General features: G+C 40.2%; 1 protein-coding gene across 1 annotated transcript in view; it reads left to right on the forward strand.

Moving 5' to 3' along the window:
• NDUFAF2 (NADH:ubiquinone oxidoreductase complex assembly factor 2) overlaps nt 1–19,326 on the forward strand; it is a 66,038-nt gene extending 46,712 nt beyond the window's left edge. Inside the window, exons 3-4 of the mRNA XM_075021457.1 lie at nt 871–911; nt 18,975–19,326. Coding sequence (XP_074877558.1) covers nt 871–911; nt 18,975–19,232 — 299 coding nt within the window. The 3' untranslated portion in view covers nt 19,233–19,326. The remainder of the gene's footprint in view (nt 1–870; nt 912–18,974) is intronic.
• Nucleotides 19,327–19,922: the final 596 nt, after the last annotated feature.

A 19,922-nucleotide genomic window follows, 5' to 3' on the forward strand; every position in this document is an offset into this window, starting at 1 on the left:
TTTCTCTAATAATTCACCGACTGAGTGAAGCAAGACCTGACAGAGCGCTGCTTCTCTGTCTGCAGCGGGGTCCCTTTGGATTGCTACCTCCAGTCAGTCCACGTTTGCAGTGGGAGTGGGCATAAGTCTATTGATTTTGGTTCATCACGGAAAACCTGAGCCACAGGACAAGTGTCATTGCCACTGCTTTCGTTCCTCGGCCATCTTTGCCCGCACAAATTGACTGAGATGGAGGGAGCCTTCCCTGAGTTATGGCACCCACCCCAGCCCGGTGCAGTGGGTAGTCCCACAAAGCCGAAGGACGTGGGGCAGTCAGGGCTCTGCAGCCCCTCAGTCAGGTTTGGGGCTGTACCCTGCGTCCCTGTAAAGGAATTCTAGTTGGCATTAACATAAATAGGTTTTCAGCTTTAACAACCCCTGAGGCATATACATGAATCCTTTTTCTCCAGAGTGGTCTAAGGCTTTTCATACTTTCCAGCAGTCATCTTGTCATTTTCTCAGGGTGAAGCTCAGCTCTGTATAGCAAGCTCGACAACAGGCCTGAGCCATAAGCCCTGCTTTTTAAGCCCTGTTTTGGTATTCAGGGTGGTATGTAAACTGTGCCCAAGCTCTCCTCACAGAGGTGATTTTTTTTTTTTTTTCTCCCTTTCTTCCCCTCCCCTTCCTTCCGTGAAGACTGAGAATATTGGCATGGGAAATAACATCTTAGGTCTTTGTATTTTGGGAAATGATAATGGCTGGCCAGGTTTGGGCAAATTCTATTATAATTTTTTGTACAAACATTTGCTTTCTGTTACAAATTCATCATAATTGTTAGTTTTAATACTGTGATCTTTGAAATAATCCATTTGATTTTTATTTCTTTTGCAGCATGGATAAGAAAAAAAAGAAATGATCCACCCACCATTGAGGTGAGAGAGAGGAAGTGTCTTTGAATTTTCAATTGTTGTAATTAAGCTACAATAATTAATTTATAGTGGACTTATCTGTCCAGTAATTTTTCACTTCTGGGGGTGAATTTAGTATGTTGCTCACCTAATTGATGAAATTACACACAGACTAGATATCTAACACTTAGGAAAGAAAAACAAATGGAAATAGAAACTCCAGTGTTCTTTAGTTGTTACTTTTATCTACGTGAATTCTTTATGATGATCATGGCCATTCAGGAGTTCCTTTAATTAAAGAAATTCTGAAATTACTGCTATGAGTTTTTAAAATAGGTCCTCTATGTATTAATGCGAAGTTTTTTTCATGGTAGTTGACATTAAAATGCAGGTTTCAAGTCCAGTTGCCAGTGGATTCATCAGTACAGGAGAACAAATTGCACTAGCATTTTACAGTGCTAATGAGATGGGGGAGTTGCAGCCATGACTTTTTCTGTAAGTGGTTTCTAATGGAATGAAACAGGGAAATATGCCACAGTCTTTCATGCTGATGGATTTGTAAAGAGTGGAACGAGTTTGACTCTTGATCTGTGTATACAGACCACGCTCATACACTGTTTGCCCTGGATTTGTATTACAAGTTGCCAAGCACCAGCTAGGAATGAGTGAGTAGATGAGGCATGGTTTACTACAGAAGATGCAAACTGACAGCACCCACAGGAGCAGATACTTGACTTGCATCAGTAGGAATAAATGTCAAATTCAATGAAGCCATGTTGACATGCTCTAGCCGAAGATTTGGTCATTGAGATCTTCTGGAATATACTGGTTTGTGAAAAGTTGTCCTGGCTGTTTGTTAAGATGACTTGGGGAAGCTTGTCAGCTGATGTTTTCAAGCCATAACTCATTGAAATAAGCTCCCATGCAACTTACAGCTTTTCAACTAATTCTCTCTGCCTCTGTTTCGCACTTGCCACTGAGGTTGTAGACGTAAGTGGTATAATACACCCATAAATAGAAGAAGTTTAAGTTAAATTTATCCTCAGAGCTTTTTAGGACTTAAAGCAAATTAACACACTTTTCTTTGCATTAACATTTGGGGAAGTGATTTTTTTTTTTTTTTTTTTATTTTTAAATTTTCACTTGTGCAGAAGTGATACTACAGCAGTTGTTCTGTCTAAGCGTGGACTGATCTCCTTTTAAGTAGCTCTGACTAATACTAACTGTATGCATACAACTTTTACTGTTGAAATTACCACCTCGTGATAATTGAAGATGGGGGGCTGTTGCATGTCTTTTGTCCTATTATTTCCATAAGCTGTACTGCCATGATAACTGTGCTAAGGTAAGCCTGCTCCAGAGAACACGGGCAGCTTTGGGTTTGGAATTGGTGCAATAAAGCTCGTCCTGGCACTGGAGGTGTTGGTTCTGTTTCAAAATAGGAAGCAAGGAGTCTCCACAGGTGAGACAACTGTGGATCAATAGTGTTCTAAATATTTTACCTTCCAGAAAAAGCAATTTATGGAGAAAGTAAGATTATTGGGAGTAATGGTGCATTCTGAGTTACAGGACTGCTTATACCTTCAGTTCCATGAGGTAATAGATCTGAAAAATAATTTAGCAGCTAGGTACTTTGCCTGCAGGGCTGTCCATTAACCTTATCAGAGCAGAAGTGATATACCAGGAATTCGAAATGTAGTTATCATTTCTTTCAAATAATCTCTAAACTGTTTTTTCCTGTATAAGAAAAGGTAGTTCAAATGTATATGTGTTAAAAATTCTTGCTAATATTTTGAAAATAATGCTGCATTCACATTTTAAGTGATAGTGCAGCTTTTTTTTTTTTCCTGTATTAGTGTAGGGTGATATGTGTGATCTACTTTTCTCCTGATTTGAGACTGTTACACCACAAACCCTTATACCACAATATCATTATAAATATAATTTTACTAGTGAAGTACATACAGAATACTGTTTTGTCCCTATTTATAGGACTGATTGGCTTTAGTGTTTTAGCTACATAAACTTTACTGGCTGCTTTTCTGTGTTGTATTCCCTTTTTGACAGTAATGCTGATATGGTAAACTGCTGTTTGACAGCTATGGAACAAGGCAATATTCGTGACCATGTTTCATATTGAAACCCTGTATAACAAATCTCCTTGTTCTTTCACATATTTCTCATGAGACTAGACTACTTCTGAAAAAGGATGCAAAGCTCACAAATTTTGCATTTTTGCTTTAATGACATTTTACTGTAAACATCATATTGTAACATCACAAAACAGCATTGCAGGTCCTAGAGCATAAGTTTCTGGAGTTGTGCCTAGGTTCCTACCTTTGTGGTCTGTAATACCACTTTTTTTTGGATGGTTTTCATTTTTTTCCTGTCCTTTGCCTATCATCTTTTTTTTTCTTTTTTTTCTTCCTAATATCAAATGTCATATGTTAAACTTTATTAAAATTTCTGTTCCCCTTCTCTGCTCTGTTTGCCTACCATCTCCCTTTAGTATTTTATGTTTGGTTTCTTTATATTTGTCAAACTTGTCTTTTATTCATCTTTCAGGTATGGATGATAGAGGTTGCCAAACTGCTCAGGCTATCAGGTCTTATGATGAGCTCTGTGACCAAACTTTAATGGAAAATATTGCAGAGATATGGCTTCATAAATCAGCTGGATCTTACTGATAGCACTGATAACCACATTTTGGGAACCAATGGTTTGGTGAATACTGTAGGCCAACAAAATGTCATTCATAATCATCATGATATGTCAGTCACTTAAGTGAGAATGAATGTGCATTGTCCTTCCTTATATTGGTCAAGGTAGCCGGATCATGACACCAGCTAAGTCTGTTGACCATGTGCTTAAGACCTGATAACGTTTTGGGTTCAGGCCATTCTTTCCTCCACAAACACCTAACTGATCTTTTTTTGTTTCCATTAAAAAGCTTTCATTTTGTCACAGAATAAATTGCTTTACATCTCTTTTTCTTTAGATTCTATTTTTTTTTAATGGAGGAATACTCCAGTGACTTCACAAGGCAACTTGTTCAGCATTCTTTCACATACCTAATGGTTTCTTTCCTCTCTGCACCCCCACCACTTTTTCCCCATTTTTGGAGGGAGTCACTTAGAATTCTGTGTACTGGGCTAGTCATAACCCAAGAATGCTGCTCATCTCCTTGGTAATTTCTAATCTGACCAGTAACATAAGGCATGTTAGTGGTTGGAAGCCCTGGGTTTTAAAAGCCAGCTTCTGGGATACTGTGAACAGTTGGTTGCCTTTTGATTTTATTACAGCTTGAAATATGCCAAGTCTCAACTTATTTATGATGAGGGTGATAACTTCACAAATGAATGCGGATCAAGTTGTTTCTTATCTTGTGCTTAAACATATTCTGTTCCTATGGTAATTAGGGGCTCCATCTTGATAGAGAATTTTGGATCACATCTTCAGCTATTGTAAGCATGTATGTGTGTATACACATGCATACACACATATTGCTTTATAACAGGTGAGAACCTGAGCTTGTATATGTGTATTTTTGCATTATTATAGCATTCCATCATCTGTCCCTTTGTATATATTGTATATGGTCATATATGGTAGGCTGAGGAAACTTTGTCATTACCTTTATTCCTGTGCAGCTGTAAATTATATTTTAACCAGTTTAACAAGTGATAATTATTAAAGTAGACTATTATATTTCTTTATTATGTATATAGGAAACTAGATGTATATACCATGTTTTTGGGCAAATAGGAAATGTCTCCTCATCTAGAGATCTTACAGTTTTAAATGAATGTTTTAAAGGCTACAGATATTAAAATATTTTTAATCAAATGCTATTTTGTGGGAGCAGATTTAATAGCCTATCACTTTACATGGAAATTAGCTTACCTGCTAAGCATTAATGTTGTCAGAATTTATTAACAAAAGTTATCTTGGCATATAGCAGTTGTATTACAGGAGTGATGTTCCGTCCATGCAGATTATTTCTTTAGGAGGCTATTCCCTTCCATTCTTCAAGTCATAGCCCACTTTCCATATGGTTCATCAACTAGATTGTAAGGTAAATGTAAACGTGGTGTCTTGCATACACTCCTACTTCCCAGTTTTCCTCCTGGCTACAGATTTCACTCCTAATTTGAAGCATGGCATCTTTATGTTTTGGATTTTTCGCATCTTGGTTGCAGAGGAAAGAAAAAATGCTCTTGGGAGGCAGGGAGAAAATCCTTCTCTTCAGGACTCCCTTTTTTGGGCTTATGTTGCTATTCCATCACCAAAGCGGAACTCCCCAAATTTAAAAGATATTAAACAATGTAACACCTGTAGGACCACTGGGTATGTCTCACTCTTTTTATGCACCTTCATGAATTTCAATCAAAGTTCTGCTAATAAGAACTTCTCGAGACTTCTCAGGACCTTGTTGATAGGCAACTTTGCATGGCATTCACAAGCTTTGCTGTGTTTTACATCTCCTGTTTTCATTCTGGGTCACACTCCCTGTAAAAAAAAAAAAAAAAAAAAGCCTTTTTTAAAACTTGAGATAGCATTATGTAAATGTATTAAAAATACTAATGAAATAAAACATTATTTTCTGTTGGTGCAGCTCCTAATTGAGATAGTGGCTGGATGCATAAGATACTTGCAAGCTTTGGTTATGGTGCCTGTTTCAATACAGTATCTGCCTTTCTATCTGTCTCTCATCTTTATATGATCAGTGCATATGTAACACACAGCCAGGTTTTCCCCCACATAGATAGTGGGAGTCATGTAAAAATTGGTTTAGATATCTTGTATCTGGGACACATTGAGTCTTCAGCTTCTAAACCTGGAAGGAACCAAGAGGCATATTTTTAAGGATGTAGCAAACCTTAAAAATATCAGGCATATAGTGAGGTTTTTAAGCCTTTCTGTGCTTAACTTCTATTCGATTTCTTTAGCACTTCTGATTTCAGAGGGCATCAGATATGTAGGGGCTCTTAAAGAATCCTACTGTCTGTAACATGAGGTACCTGAATGTATTTAGAAATCTAACACTTATTTTTTCCTGTAACAGACCCTGTAGCTATGCATTGCTTCTGACAATGTCCTGAGGTTCAAGAGTATCCAAGTAACCTGGCATTGTTTATGGCCTTGTCTGTATAATGGTGGTAGAAATAAAGTTACAGACTATTTTGTGGTGCCAGAAAATGCATGAGGAAAAACCAGAGTAGGTTCTCATGGCAATGCCTAGAGAAACTGGTATGGAGAGGAATGTGGTTTATCTCTGAACCTGCCAATGTGATATCCTGCAATTGCGAGATGTGCACTTACAGTAATGCTACTCTGTGAACACAGATCTTTGTACTAGAAGTCACTTCACTGTTAAACTAGTTGCTGCTTCCTCTGTAGTGCACACAGGGCTGCATAGCTACAAGTATTCTCAGTCTGAATTGAAATCCTACTGTTGATTTGTATGTATGTGTATGTACATTAATATTTCGTGGAAAGTAAAGTAGAATTGCATGTTCCTTTAATTAGTGTCAAGAGCCTGAAAATAGTTTGAAGTAGAAAACTGCAGTAAAGGACTGCTTTTCTCATGCATTATGTACTTGTTACACAGTAATAAAACTTGGTGGCTTCTGAATTGCACAGTTGGATAGAAGGTGAAATGTTAAAAAAAAGAAACTTTTTGTGACAGCTCCTGTCTTCTTTCAAAATATTTCTAGCATTTCCATAATAATCTGTTTTGACAACCTCATTGTCAAGGGAGGAAGATTGTACTTCAATGAGTTAAAATAAGCATAAGGTTTTAATGATTGTTTCTCCCCCACCCCACTCCAAATAGTTACATTAAAATTACATTCTGTTTGGTTGCCACAATGCTTATCCACTTTTCCCATTTATTTGATCATAAGTATTATTTCTTTGAGAGATGGTATGATCAAATCTGGCTTCAGTCATGAAGATTAGTTTACACAGAATTTACATTCCTTTAACCAGAATGGGATGTGCTTTAGAAAAATTCTTTGTTTGACACTGGTGGGATTGCACGTTATAATTTTGCTTCCATCTTTTTTCAGATGCTTCAGCTGAGAAGTTTTAAAATGAGAACTCTGACATATAGATTGTACATTCTTACATAAAGAATAGGGCTTAGCAAATGAGTATTTTACTCCTGAAGCCACAAAAAACTGCAGGATAGGATTTACATTTCTGGGAAGTACTATTTTAAAAGCACAAGGATAAACAGCTCTCTGAGCAAGTTATTTTCCACCATTGTTGTCCAGGATCACAACCAGGACTGAAAATTTGAGACATATTCAAATGGCTTGGCTTGCACTAAATAGCATTTTGCATAGTAAATTGTGCATGATTCCAGAGAGGATTATTACTCAGTGTGAAAGGGCAGTAAATTTTGGCAATATAAAGAGCTGAGGTACAAAGGTCTAAATAGAAGGGGGTGGTCAAGGAAGTGATTCAAAAAAACCCCCAAACCAACCTATCATCTTTTAGAGTTTTCCCCTCTTATTCAGTTTAACTTTCACCTTGGCTTTGAAACATACGTGCTTGTCGGTCTCCACAGGAGAGTATCAAGGCACCAATTTGTCCCATTACTTCCAGTTTGCCTATGCTGCAGATCCCAAGGCTGTAGGGGAGAAAGTCACTGCTGCTTTGCTACTCCTGTCCATGTGGGAGGGAGTGCATGGAGCTTTGGCTCTGTCTCCTAATTCACTGTCAGCACAGCTGAACGGGGGTGGAGGGGGATGGAGGGAGAAGTAACGTGTACCAGGAAAAGGGCTGGTACAGATTACATCATATGTAGAGTAAGGGGAAAGCAAGGACCGTACTGGAACTGAGTGACAGCTACAGTTCCTTGTTTGCTCTGTGGGCATCAAGGCTCTGCATTGCCCTTTATTCAGGGCAGAGTGCAGTGGTGCCAGGCTAGTTTGTGATTTTTGTTGCTTCTACACAGTTTCATCTGTGTTCTTGAATGTATATGTAGTTCTGTACAAAAATCTTCGCACTATTATAAAAATAATTCAGGCACAAACCCGTACTGACTCCATGTGTTGCTGACATGCTTTATATTCCAGTGACTGTGCCTTTTTGCTTCCTTTTGCCTCCTGTTACATGTTCTTGCCAAAAACATGTGTGCTACCCTGTGGTGCCCTAGAGACTATGTCAGCTCCTGCCAGAGATTCTGTAGCTCAGAAGTAGCTATATAGTAATTTAGTAATAATTAGCATTACTTCTCTGTAGATTTGATTTCAACAAAAATTGCTGTGAGTTGGAATTAGTATTTAACTGATTTAGCTTGGTAGTAAATGTGGTATTAGCACTGCATTTAAAACTACATGTTGGGCTGTCATCAAAGCATATATTTGTACATATATTTGTAATCAATATGTTGGTTTAACACTTACACATTAACTGTGGAGTGCTTTAAGCTTTAATTGCAATTTTTGTGCTGTTACTGATTGATTCCAAAGAATTAGTGCACCTCTCATTAGAGGATTAGGAACCCAAAATGCACAAACAGCCTTCATCTAGAGTGAACTGTAACAGATGATCCTAAGGAGTTACCTTTGCCCTACAATAGAATGGGAGTCCAAGTTTCCTGTTTCTAGAACCTGTGGTACCATTAGAGGTCCATTTCTGTATCTGTTTATGTTTAAGGGGTTGCTGCAGGTTGCAGGCAAAACTAACTGTTCTAAAACAGGACCTATGTTAGTTTAGTAATTTGTTTGGATAATTCATCTGATTTATGTTCAAAGGTCAAAAAAGCTGTTCTACAAAGCCTAGACAATGAGAGATGCCATAAATTGTGATGTATCCAACCAAGATCATTCAGATCAGTTTACTTTTGAATTATGCAGGCTACATCCTTCTAAAAAATCACATTGAGTGCACAGAACACAGTCCATATTTTAAAATTGCAGCTGATCAGAGATTTGCTTGAAAACTATCCTGAATAAAAAAATATCTTACATTTAATTGACTAATGTTGATTGTCGATTGACCAAAGATATTTAGCACATATGTTCTTTACAGAATTAGCAGTCACTTGGCTCAGTGTTTGATTTAAATAAGTATTCTAGAAAACCCAGATACGCCTTTCTAATTCAAACTGCTCCTCTGTTTTTGCCATGCACTGACACAGCCCTTCATTTACCACATTGTTTCTTATTCCCAACCTGGCACTGCTGATCTCCTGCTCAGTTGCTGAGTTAACAAGACCTGCCCTGGATCAGAACATTCAGTGCTTCCCAGTGATGAGGTCCTCTCTCTGCCTCCTACTCTTGAAATATGATGTAATATCTGATTATTTTGTCTTGCCTATTTAACTTGTTGAACTGGAAAATGGAGTTTACTTAACCAATTTGGCAATGTTATAAAACCAGGTGAATTGGCTTAACTTCTAGCATTTTGCTGGACTTTTAGTTAATTTGTCAGTGAAGAAAAAATTCTGACGTTAAATTGTCTTATAACAATCAACTCTTTTAATACTGTTCCAAACCAGACTTTTTTTTCCTTTCTATTTGTCATTTTTTAATTTTTGCTAACTTGTATATATGAATTTTTAACAGGCAGAGTTCAAGTTCATTCATGATTATAAAATATTCAAACTAGACACCAAAATGCAAGTATTCTTTGAATATGTAGTGTCTGTACAATTCAAAGAAAAAACATTAATCTGTCCAGATGTTTCTTAGTTCTAGAATCAAATAATAGTTAGCTAACCCTATTCAAATCAAGAGAAATCATGAGTATTTCAGCATACGTAATTAAGGTAAATTAGCAAGTTGGAATAGTTTCTAAGACAACATAAAGAAGCTATTTATTTTTAAATTAATAAAAATGCAAACCCATCTGAAATGAAATGTGACATCTTGCTCAAAATTAATAATACACAAACCCCTTATTTGGGTATAGGGTCTTCAGAAAAATCATCTGGAAAGAACAAAACCAAAACAAGTACCAGCCTTTTAAAGTCACCTTTAAATAATCCCTCTTGGACATTGGTACTGTATGTCTAGCCACCTGCATCCTTAGAGCTACTTGTGAACAAGTTTGGGTTGCCTTCTGCCTTCAGGAGACAGAAAATGCTCCAGGAGAGGCAAGTGGTGTTATAACCGATGTCTGGCTTGAGGACCAAGAGGGAAACAGTAAGGAAGTAAGAGGAAGGGGAGAAGGAGTTCCTCAGATTGTGGGGTTCAGGAGGTGCTGCAGGATAGAAAGTGTTCAGTACAGATATGTGCCTGTGAAGATGACTAACAAGAAGTGTTCAGTAAAGGCTAGTCACTACTGAGCAAGACCCCAGGTGAAGGAATAAGCAAGTCTAGAGAAAGCTCTTTTGTATTTATGACATTTTCCTACCAGGAGGAACTGATTTTATTTATTCTGTAAGGCTCCTGGTTTATTCAGAAAAGGGAGAGCAGTGACTATGTGAGGTCCTTTAAGTGTGAAAGAACACTCCATTCCCAATCTTCAGCCTACAAAGCAGGTCTTCCAGTACAGCCTCATAGGCACTGAAAATCCTTTGACTAGAGACAAACTTCTAGATTTTTCTCCTTCTGTGGAGTAGAGGTGAATACAGTTTCCAAGCAGCAGAGGATGCTTGGTTATACATCTTAACTGCCAGACTTAAGTAAGAGCTTTAAACAAAAATATCGTTTGCAAGAAAAGTGGAAATTTCATGCCAGTGGCATGAAATACAGCCAGATACCTTTTGCAGCAACATACTTGGAGGACAGCAACGTGTTCTGGGCTGCTTTGCCCCTGTGAGCAGGCCATCTTTCATTCTTTGTTCATGCAGCTGCTGCCACTCCTAAGATGTCAGAATATGCAGAAACGCATATTTTCTGGCTGAAGAAGCAGCTGCCTCAAACTCCACATAGGGCCATTTTGGCATTTCCGTAATAATAATGTTAGGTTCTTCAAGAAAACCTTACAGATCACTTTCTTAAACCCTGCTTTTCAAAGGAGGGAAGGCATGCAGCTCCAATCATTAGGAGTATTAAAAACCTCATAGAGCTTACAATAATCACTAAGGCTGGACAAGTAGTTACTTGCAGTGGGTACTTTTACATTCCACCTAAAAGTAAACTGTAGAACATGTAGTTGGACCTAGTTCTTGCCACATTGTGTGTATCTTGTTCCAAATGCTGGGAGCTGATGCATTTCAAGGTGAACATCTACCTGTAAGGTTTTCAACTGGTATAAAACATGGGTGGATGGCTTCAGGCATTTTTCATTGTTTTTAGTTTCGCAGCATAATCCAAATGGTGAGATTTCTCTTTTAATAAAAATGATGAATGGCATTTCTGATACTCTTTAGATGCCCTGTGCCTCCTGAGAACTGCAGGTTCAAAGGCTTATATCATTTATCTGTATAAAGAAAGTGTTGGAAGAACAAGCTAACCCTCAGAAAACTGCGGTTACCTGGTAGATCCTGTGTTCTCTGTGTTGGATATTTCCTGTGTTATATTTCCCCTAAAGGTCAGAGCACATTACATACTCATGTTCTCACATTTCAGCAGAAAACTTAAAAGGTATGTTTTGGGGGGCATATAAAATATTCCAATTCATCTTGGAGGAGGAGAGAAGATAAATGTTCTGAACCTGCCAACATAATAATAAAAAAAAAAAAGAAAAAAGAAAAAAGTTGTTTAGCTCCCAGTCACTGTTTACAGTATATTGAACAGTAAAGGATTGGGTAGCAACGGAGCCTCAAAGTGAAAATGTAGCTGAGTGCAGTTGAGTTAGAAGAGCCTGTAGTGCCACACAGATTTGCAGACTACTTGTCATGGGTAGAAGACCCCAGCAGATGTTGGCTTCTCTACCACTGTTCAGCAGGTGATAGGAAGCCCTGTAGGAACAGAAGGATGTCTGGGGAGGAATCTTTCTGACACTGACTGTATTTAATTGCGGTAAGCCATGCAGATAAACTGAAGCCAAATTTGGAAGATTAGTTATAAAGATCCTGCACATTTCTAGTGTGTTTTAAGGATAATTCCTTCTATAAATATGCATGCAGTAGTTTCATTAAAATTTGCATTTTGAACCAAGTTGATTATCCTATTCAAATCCGGAACTACTTGGATCTTTTATTTAAATGCTTGTAATGGCGAGGAAACTTCGGTCTCATAACAGCTTCAAACTGCAGTGGCTATGGTAGTTGAACCAACAGGACTTAGAAATACAATCACAATGTTTAAAAAAAAAAAAGTGTATGTTCTAGTGCAAACTGAGAATTAAATATTTGCTGGTGATAATATTAGAAGGAGGAGGGACTCGGTGCCTGTGAGAGAATTCCACAGAACAAACTTGCCAGTATCCAAGGACAAAATATTTATGGTAAGAAAACTCATCTATTTGACCCAATTTTTCTAATGTGACTATTGACACAAGACTCCTGATTCACATTTTCTTTAGTTCGAGTACAGGAATGCTGATTTCAGTGTACCTATTAGTGGCATGAATTTAATGCATAAAATGGATGCATGCAGATACTTTGAACTTGAAAAATTTTTGTCCTGGTGTAGATTGTACAGAAGATTCTAAGCAAGTCACTTCAGTATTTTTTTTTCTGTGTTTGCTAATGAGGATCATTCCTCATGCTTTTTTCAAGATCAACATGGTTATTTTATTAGATCACAACTATACTTTGGCCAGTGAAAGCTGATTAAAAGGGCCTTACTTGAGTCTGAAAACCAGATGACAATTATACATCATTTAAAATGGACTTGAAGCATTTGGAATTTAGTTACAGATGCTATTACCTGACTAAGATTATGGAATCATAGAATGGTTTGGGTTGGAAGGGTCCTTAAAGATCATCTAGTTCCAACCCCCCCCTGCCATGGGCACGGACACCTTCCACTAGACCAGGTTGCTCAAAGCCCTGTCCAGCCTGGTTTTGAACACTTCCAGGGATGGGGCATCCACAATCTCTCTGGACAACCTGTTCCAGTGCCTCACCACCCTCACAGTGAAGAGCTTCTTCCTTACATCTAGTTTAAATCTACCCTCTTTCAGTTTGAAACTGTTATCCTTTGTCCTATCACTACATGCCCTTGTAAAAAGTCCCTCTATGGCTTTCTTGTAGGCCCCCTTTAAGTACTGGAAGGCTGCAATAAGTTCTCCCCAGAGCCTTTTTTTCTCCAGGCTGAACAACCCCAACTATCTCAGCTTTTCCTCATAGGAGAGGTGTTCCAGCCCCTTGATCATCTTTGTGGCCCTCCTCTGGACTCACTCCAACAGGTCTGTGTCCTTTTTGTGTTGGAGGCCCCCAGAGCTGGATGCAGTACTCCAGGTGGGGTCTCACCAGAGCAGAGTAGAAGGGCAGAAACACCTCTGTTGACCTGCTGGTCATGCTTCTTTTGATGCAGCCCAGGATGCAGTTGGCTTTCTGGGCTGCAAATGCACATTGCTGGGTCATGTTGAGCTTCTTGTTAACCAACATCCCCAAGTCCTTCTCCACAGGGCTGCTTTCAATCCGCTCATCGCCCAGCCTGTATTTGTGCTTGGGATTGGCCTGGCCCATGTGCAGGACCTTGCACTTGGCCTTGTTGAACTTCATGAGGCTCACGTGGGTCCACTTCTCAAGCCTGTCAGGGTCCCTCTGGATGGCATCCCTTCCCTCCAGCCTGTCAACCGCACCACACAGCTTGGTGCGGTTGGCAAACTTGCTGAGGTGCACTCAATCCCACTGTCCATGTTGCCAACAAAGATGTTAAACAGCGCTGGTCCCAATACCGACCCCTGAAGAATGCCACTCGTCACTGCTTGCACTCAGACATCCAGCTGTTGACTGCAACTCTTTCAGTGTGACCACCCAGCCAATTCCTTATCTGCTCAGTGCTCTATCCGTCAAATCCATGTCTCTCCAATTTAGAGACAAGGTGGTCATGCGGAACAGTGTCAAATGCTTTGCACAACTCCAAAGTTGCTCTTCCCTTATCCACCAATGCTGTAACCTTGTCATAGAAGGCCACCAAATTTTTCAGGCATGATTTGCCCTTAGTGAAGCCATGTTGGCTCTCACCAATCACCTCCTTATTTTCCATGTGCCCTAGTATAGCTTTTAGGAGGATCTGCTGTGTGATCTTGCCAGGCACAAAGGTAAGACTGACTGGCCTGTAGTTCCCCAGGTCTTCCTTTTTTCTCTTTTTAAAAGTGGGGGTTATGTTTCCCCATTTCCAGTCAGTGGGAACTTCACTGGACTGCCACAGCTTCTCAAATATGATGAATAGTGGCTTAGCCACTTTATCTGCCAGTTCCCTCAGGACCTGCAGATGCATCTCATCAGGTCCCATGGACTTGTGCACCTTCAGGTTCATTAGATAGTCTTGAACCTGATCTTCTACAGTGGGTAGTTCTTCATTCTCCCAGTACCTGCCTTCACCTTCTGTGACTTGGGCCGTGTGGCTGGAACACTTGTTGGTGAAGACTGAGGCAAAGAAAGTCATTGAGTACCTCAGCCTTCTCCATATCCTGGGTAACCAGGTCTCCCATTTCCTTCTGGAGAGGGCCTGCATTGTCCCTAGTCTTCCTTTAATCACCGACGTACCTGTAGAAGCTTTTCTTGTGTCGTGGTTTAACCCCAGCCAGCAACTAAGCACCATGCAGCTGCTCATTCACTTCCCTCCCACCCAGTGGAATGGGGGAGGGAATTGGAAAAAAAAAGTAAAACTTGTGGATTGAGATAAGAATGGTTTAATGGAACAGAAAAGAAGACACTAATAATGATAATGACAACACTAATAAAATGACAACAGTAATAAAAAGATTGGAATATACAAATGTTGCGCAGTGCAATTGCTCACCACCCGCCGATCAACGCCCAGTCAGTCCCCGAGCAGTGATCCCCCTGCCCCCACTCCCCCCAGTTGATATACTAGACGTGACATCACATGGTGTGGAATACCCCTTTGGCCACTTTGGGTCAGGTGCCCTGGCTGTATCCACTCCCAACTTCTTGTGCCCCTCCAGCCTTCTTGCTGGCTGGACATCAGAAGCTGAAAAATCCTTGACTTTAGACTACACATTACTTAGCAACAACTGAAAACATCAGTGTGTTATCAACATTCTTCTTCTACCAAACACAAAAACATAGCACTGTACCAGCTACTAGGAAGACAATTAACTCTATTCCAGCTGAAACCAGGACATCTTGTTGCCCTTGGTCTCCCTGGCCATTTAATTCTATCAGGGCTTTAACTTTCCTAAACTGATCCCTGGTTGCTCGGACAATTTCTCTGTATTCCTCCCAGGCTACCTGTCCTTGCTTCCACCCTCTGTAGGCTTCCTTTTCGTGTTTGAGTTTGTCCAGGAGCTCCTTGTTCATCCATGCCGGCCTCCTGGTGGTTTTGCCTGATTTCCTCTTTGTTGGGATGCATCACTGCTGAGCTTGGCGGAGGTGACCCTTGAATATTAACCAGCATTCTTGGGCCTCTCTTTCCTCCAGGGCCTTATCCCATGGTACTCTACCAAGCAGATCCCTGAAGAGGCCAAAGTCTGATCTCCTGAAATCCAGGGTAGTGAGCTTCCTGTGAGACCTCCTTACTGCCCTAAGGATCTTCAAGTCCACCATTTCATGGTCACTGCAGTCAAGGCTGCCCTTGGGCTTCACGTTCCCCACCAGCCCCTTCTAGTTGGTGAGAACAAGGTCCAGCATAGCACCTCTCCTCATTACTTGGAGGCTCCTCTATCACTTGGAGAAGGAACCTCCTGGATTGCTTATGCCCCACTGTGTTGTCCCTCCAACATATACTGGGGTGGCTGAAGTCCCTCATGAGGACCAGGGCTTGTGAACAAGAGGATGCTCCTATCTGTCTATAGTGGGCCTCATCCATTTGGTCTTCCTGGCCGGGTGGCCTGTAGCAGACCCCCACTATAATGTCACCTGTCCCTGCCATCCCTTTAATCCTGACTTATAGGCTCAGCTCCTCACCTATCCCCACGCAGACTCCACGCACTCCAGCTGGTCATTGACATAGAGGGTGACGCCCCTTCCTTGCCTTCCCTGCCTGTCCTTCCTAAAGAGCCTGTATCCTTCCATTCCAACACTCCAGTCATAGGAGCCATCCTACCACGTCTCTGTGATGCTGATAAGATCATAGCCCTACAGGTGTGCACTCGTCTAACTCCTCTTGTTTATTCCCCATGCTACGTGCATTTGCATAGAGGCTTTTAAGTTGGGCCCCCAATGAAGCTGACTTACTGGCTGGAATTCCTTTGTGCTGCTCTTCAGGTGCTCTCCTGCTGACCTGTGATGCCTCTCCAGGCTCTGGGCATCTCTTGCTGGCACTGGCATCAAACTGGTAGGAGTGGGATGGATTGAGGTTCTCCTCCCCTTACAACTTTAGTTTGAAGCCCTCTTCACCACCTTGGCAAGCCTATGGCCGAAGATGCTCTTCCCCTTCTCTGACAGATGGACCCCATCAGCCCCCAGTGGACCAGGTTTCTCAAAGTGAGTCCCATGGTCTAAGTAGCCAAACCCCTGGCTGTGGCACCAGTCCCATAACTATTTGTTGATTTGCGGGATTCATCTGGCCCTTTCAAACCCCTTCCTTTTGAGAAGGAGGATTGAGGAGAAAACTACCTGCACTCCAGAGTCCCTTACGGCGGCTCCCAGGGCTCTGTAATCCTTCTTGATGCTCCTCAGACAGCTTCTGGCTGTATCACTGGTGCCCACGTGAAACGACAGCAGCGGATAATAGTCAGTGGGCTGTACAAGGCTTGGTAGTGTCTTGGTGACATGCCTGACACAACCCCTGGTAAGCAGCACATCTCTCTAGACAGCGCGTCAGGTTGGCAGATGGGTGCCTCTGTACCTCTCAGAAGAGTTGCCTACTACTGTCACCCATTGCCTTTTCTTAGTTGCACTGGTTGTTACACGGGGAGCAGATCAGGCTGCCTTACTCAGCTCCAGCGTCTCTGTTGATGCGACAGGTCTTTCCTCTTCAGGAATAACTTTGTTGAAGTAATCACTGGAAAAGAGTTGAAGTTTGTAAATAGCTCTTCTCAGTAAGTGAATTATGTTCGTATTTTAATAAATCATTTCATGCTGTTTTAGCAGAGACTATGATGCAGTCTTCAGATATCACAAAGGTGTATTACCTTGTTTCTTAGTGGGGTAATGCAAGCACCATAGGAGTACTGTCCTTGAAATCAGTAAGGTCATGGTAGATTTATACAGGCATGTGGTAAACAAGGACAGAATTGAGAGATGTTATAAATGAGGTTTTGCTATACTGACTGTTGGAAATTTGACCTTGTTATGCTTGGCAATATTTTTATCTGAGTATGGGAGAATTTTCTTCCCCCCTAACCCCACTTCAGTTTGCAATGTCATTTCTGTGCTGCTTGTGTATGTTTATGCTATATAGGTGTGTGAAGTGTTTTGCCTCTGCTTTGTGCATCTGTGAATGTAAGTATAGAGGCAATTAAGGACTAAGAAAAAGGTGTTAGTTTTTATGATATCTCTAAGTTAAGGTTTTCTTTAAATACTGCCTTTTTAAATGTTCTTAAATGTTCACATACTTGCTGTCAACTCTTGGCAATATCACATGTATTTTAATGCCATTCCAAAAATAATGTCATGGTCTCCTGCTTGGAGAGAATTGCACTAGTCTAGTTTCTCCTTAGCTCTTCCATGTAATTGTAATCATCTGGAGAAAGTGGTCAGCCTTTTTCCTCCTGTATCCCAGTCTGAATGTGGATATTAGCAGCTTCCTTGTTACATGGTGTTGGTTACAGTTAAGTTGTATTTGGATTCAAAGCGTAACAGAAGTTCGTATCACCTTTCTGCTTTTGTTTCTAATACTCTTCACTATCTGCCCTTACAAAAGCACAGATAAGTCTTATCAGAATTTGCAAATCATTCTTCTAATAGGAAACATGCTAACAGATGAAAACCAAACTTCAGTATTTTTCAGGGCTGTTTGTGTTTACTTTGGGAGTTCTTTGTGTTTTCTTCTGAACAAGGTGGCAAGGCCTACTAACAGCTGTTTTTGTATTATACCTGTCTGCAAGCCAGTAATTGCCTGAGCACATCTCAGTGGAAGCAGCCACATCAGTTCAGGTCATCTTTATTCGTGAATTTCCAGCTTTAACCTGTACCCAGCCATGTTTCAGTACAGAGCTTCATGAAGTTGCATCAGCAAGCTTTATGAGCCTTCTCTGAATACATGCCCTGGGTGGGTTTTTTGGCCTCGTAGTAGGATCGTGCATCAGATAGTTGCTTCAGTTTATCAGGGGTGGAGGTAAACCTCTAAAACTAGATCACTTTCATTTGAATTTTTTACCTGTGCAGAGGCAGTAGGTAAGATTTTACGCCTGTTATGAATGCAGTACATTTATTTTAGCTAATATGCCTGGTGGATACCTAGAGTTAACATACAGCTTACCTAAGCGGTGCTGTGCTTAATGTGCTCATCACATTGCCCAGTTCACCTTTGCTGGCCAGGCAGTCATCAGCTGAGGATGTGTTGAGCTGCCTCAGCTGATGAGCTGAAGATGAACTCTCTGGTACCATCTCAGTAGTTTCAGTTCTGTCCTAGCTTTTTTTTTTTAGTTATTATTTATTTATTAATCTTGCATGGCTTTGGCTTATGTACTAGTAGAGTCAAGGTTGCATACCTGTTTCTCTCAAACTGCACCCCAGGGCACAGATACCTAACGTCACAGGCATAGTGAGTTACAGGAAGAAATGCAAGTGATAAATAGCTCTATAGTAGCAAGTCCCACACAGAAAACAACATAAAAGTTAGCCTTATTTTTAATGCATTTTCACGTTTGTTGATGACTGTATTTAATTTCTTTTCCTTTTTGATCCGATAGAATAGTGAAACTGGGACACCGCAATGCAGTTTTGCTTCAACAACGTGATCAAAATATGAAGAACATTCTAAACTAGGGCTGAAATTGCAGTTGTAGAAAAACAACTAATTTTGCCACAATTTTGCCTGCGTACCCAAAAATTTGGATTATAAAATGAAGACAAAAATGACTGTTTAAAATGTTTTATTCCACCATTATGTATTGCCTTTGCTTCTGATTTACCTAATTATCTTTCTGCTGTGTTCTTAGGAGATTCTTAAGAATGAGAATTATAGAGAAGAAATGAAACAGAAAATCAAAGATGTATCCGAAAAGGATAAGCTGCTTCAGGCCAAGGAATACAAGGAGGGACTTGTTGCTGAACCAGCTCACACACGGGTTAAAGGCCACGCATCTGCCCCTTACTATGGAAAGAAAGAGCCTTCGCAAGATCCAACCAGCACTGCAAATACCTTTCAGCCAGGCTCCTGGATGCCACCAGGAAGTGGTAGTAGTCATAATAAATAAACAATTGTAATGTACAGATATTGCTAACAGATAAATATTTTAACAGACAGCATAAACAGCTGTTATGAGTGTGCAATAAAGTAATATTAAAGCAGTTTCATTTATTTTTGCTGAACTGTTCAGATAGGCTTAATCACTTAAAAACTACTCTAAAATTTGGGGTTTAGTGAAAAACAGGATGTGTTACTAAGTTTGGTTTTGACAGTTGCTGTTCATCAGATACTCTTGGAGTCAGAGGTAGCAGGGTTCCTAGCTAACTTAATTTTCTTAAAGAATTCTAAATTGTTTTTTCCTTGAAGACTTTTATTTTTAAAATTGGTTTTGATGTAGTAAATTTTAGTTAATTAGTACACTTAAATTTTCCCAAACCTACGCATCAGTTTAAGATAGTTCTTCAGAATGCTTGTAAATTCCCTTGGCAGTGCCAGTGTGCCACTGGCAAGTGGATGGAAAAATTGGTTTCATTAGCAGGAATCACTATGACACTACACTGACTATGCACTGTATTATTCTTAGATTTAACAACATATTTGAATAATGTTTGATTTGCAGCCAGTAGTAAGCACAGGATAAAATCCCACTAAGTTGAACTACGTACAACTACTATAATAGAGGTTAAAAGCACTTGGTAAAGCTGCTGGAAAATAACACAGGGCTTGGGACAAGGGACTGTCATTAATAAAAAAAAAA

Source organism: Buteo buteo, chromosome Z (genome assembly GCF_964188355.1).
Source record: "Buteo buteo chromosome Z, bButBut1.hap1.1, whole genome shotgun sequence".
NCBI classification, from domain to species: Eukaryota; Metazoa; Chordata; class Aves; order Accipitriformes; family Accipitridae; genus Buteo; species Buteo buteo.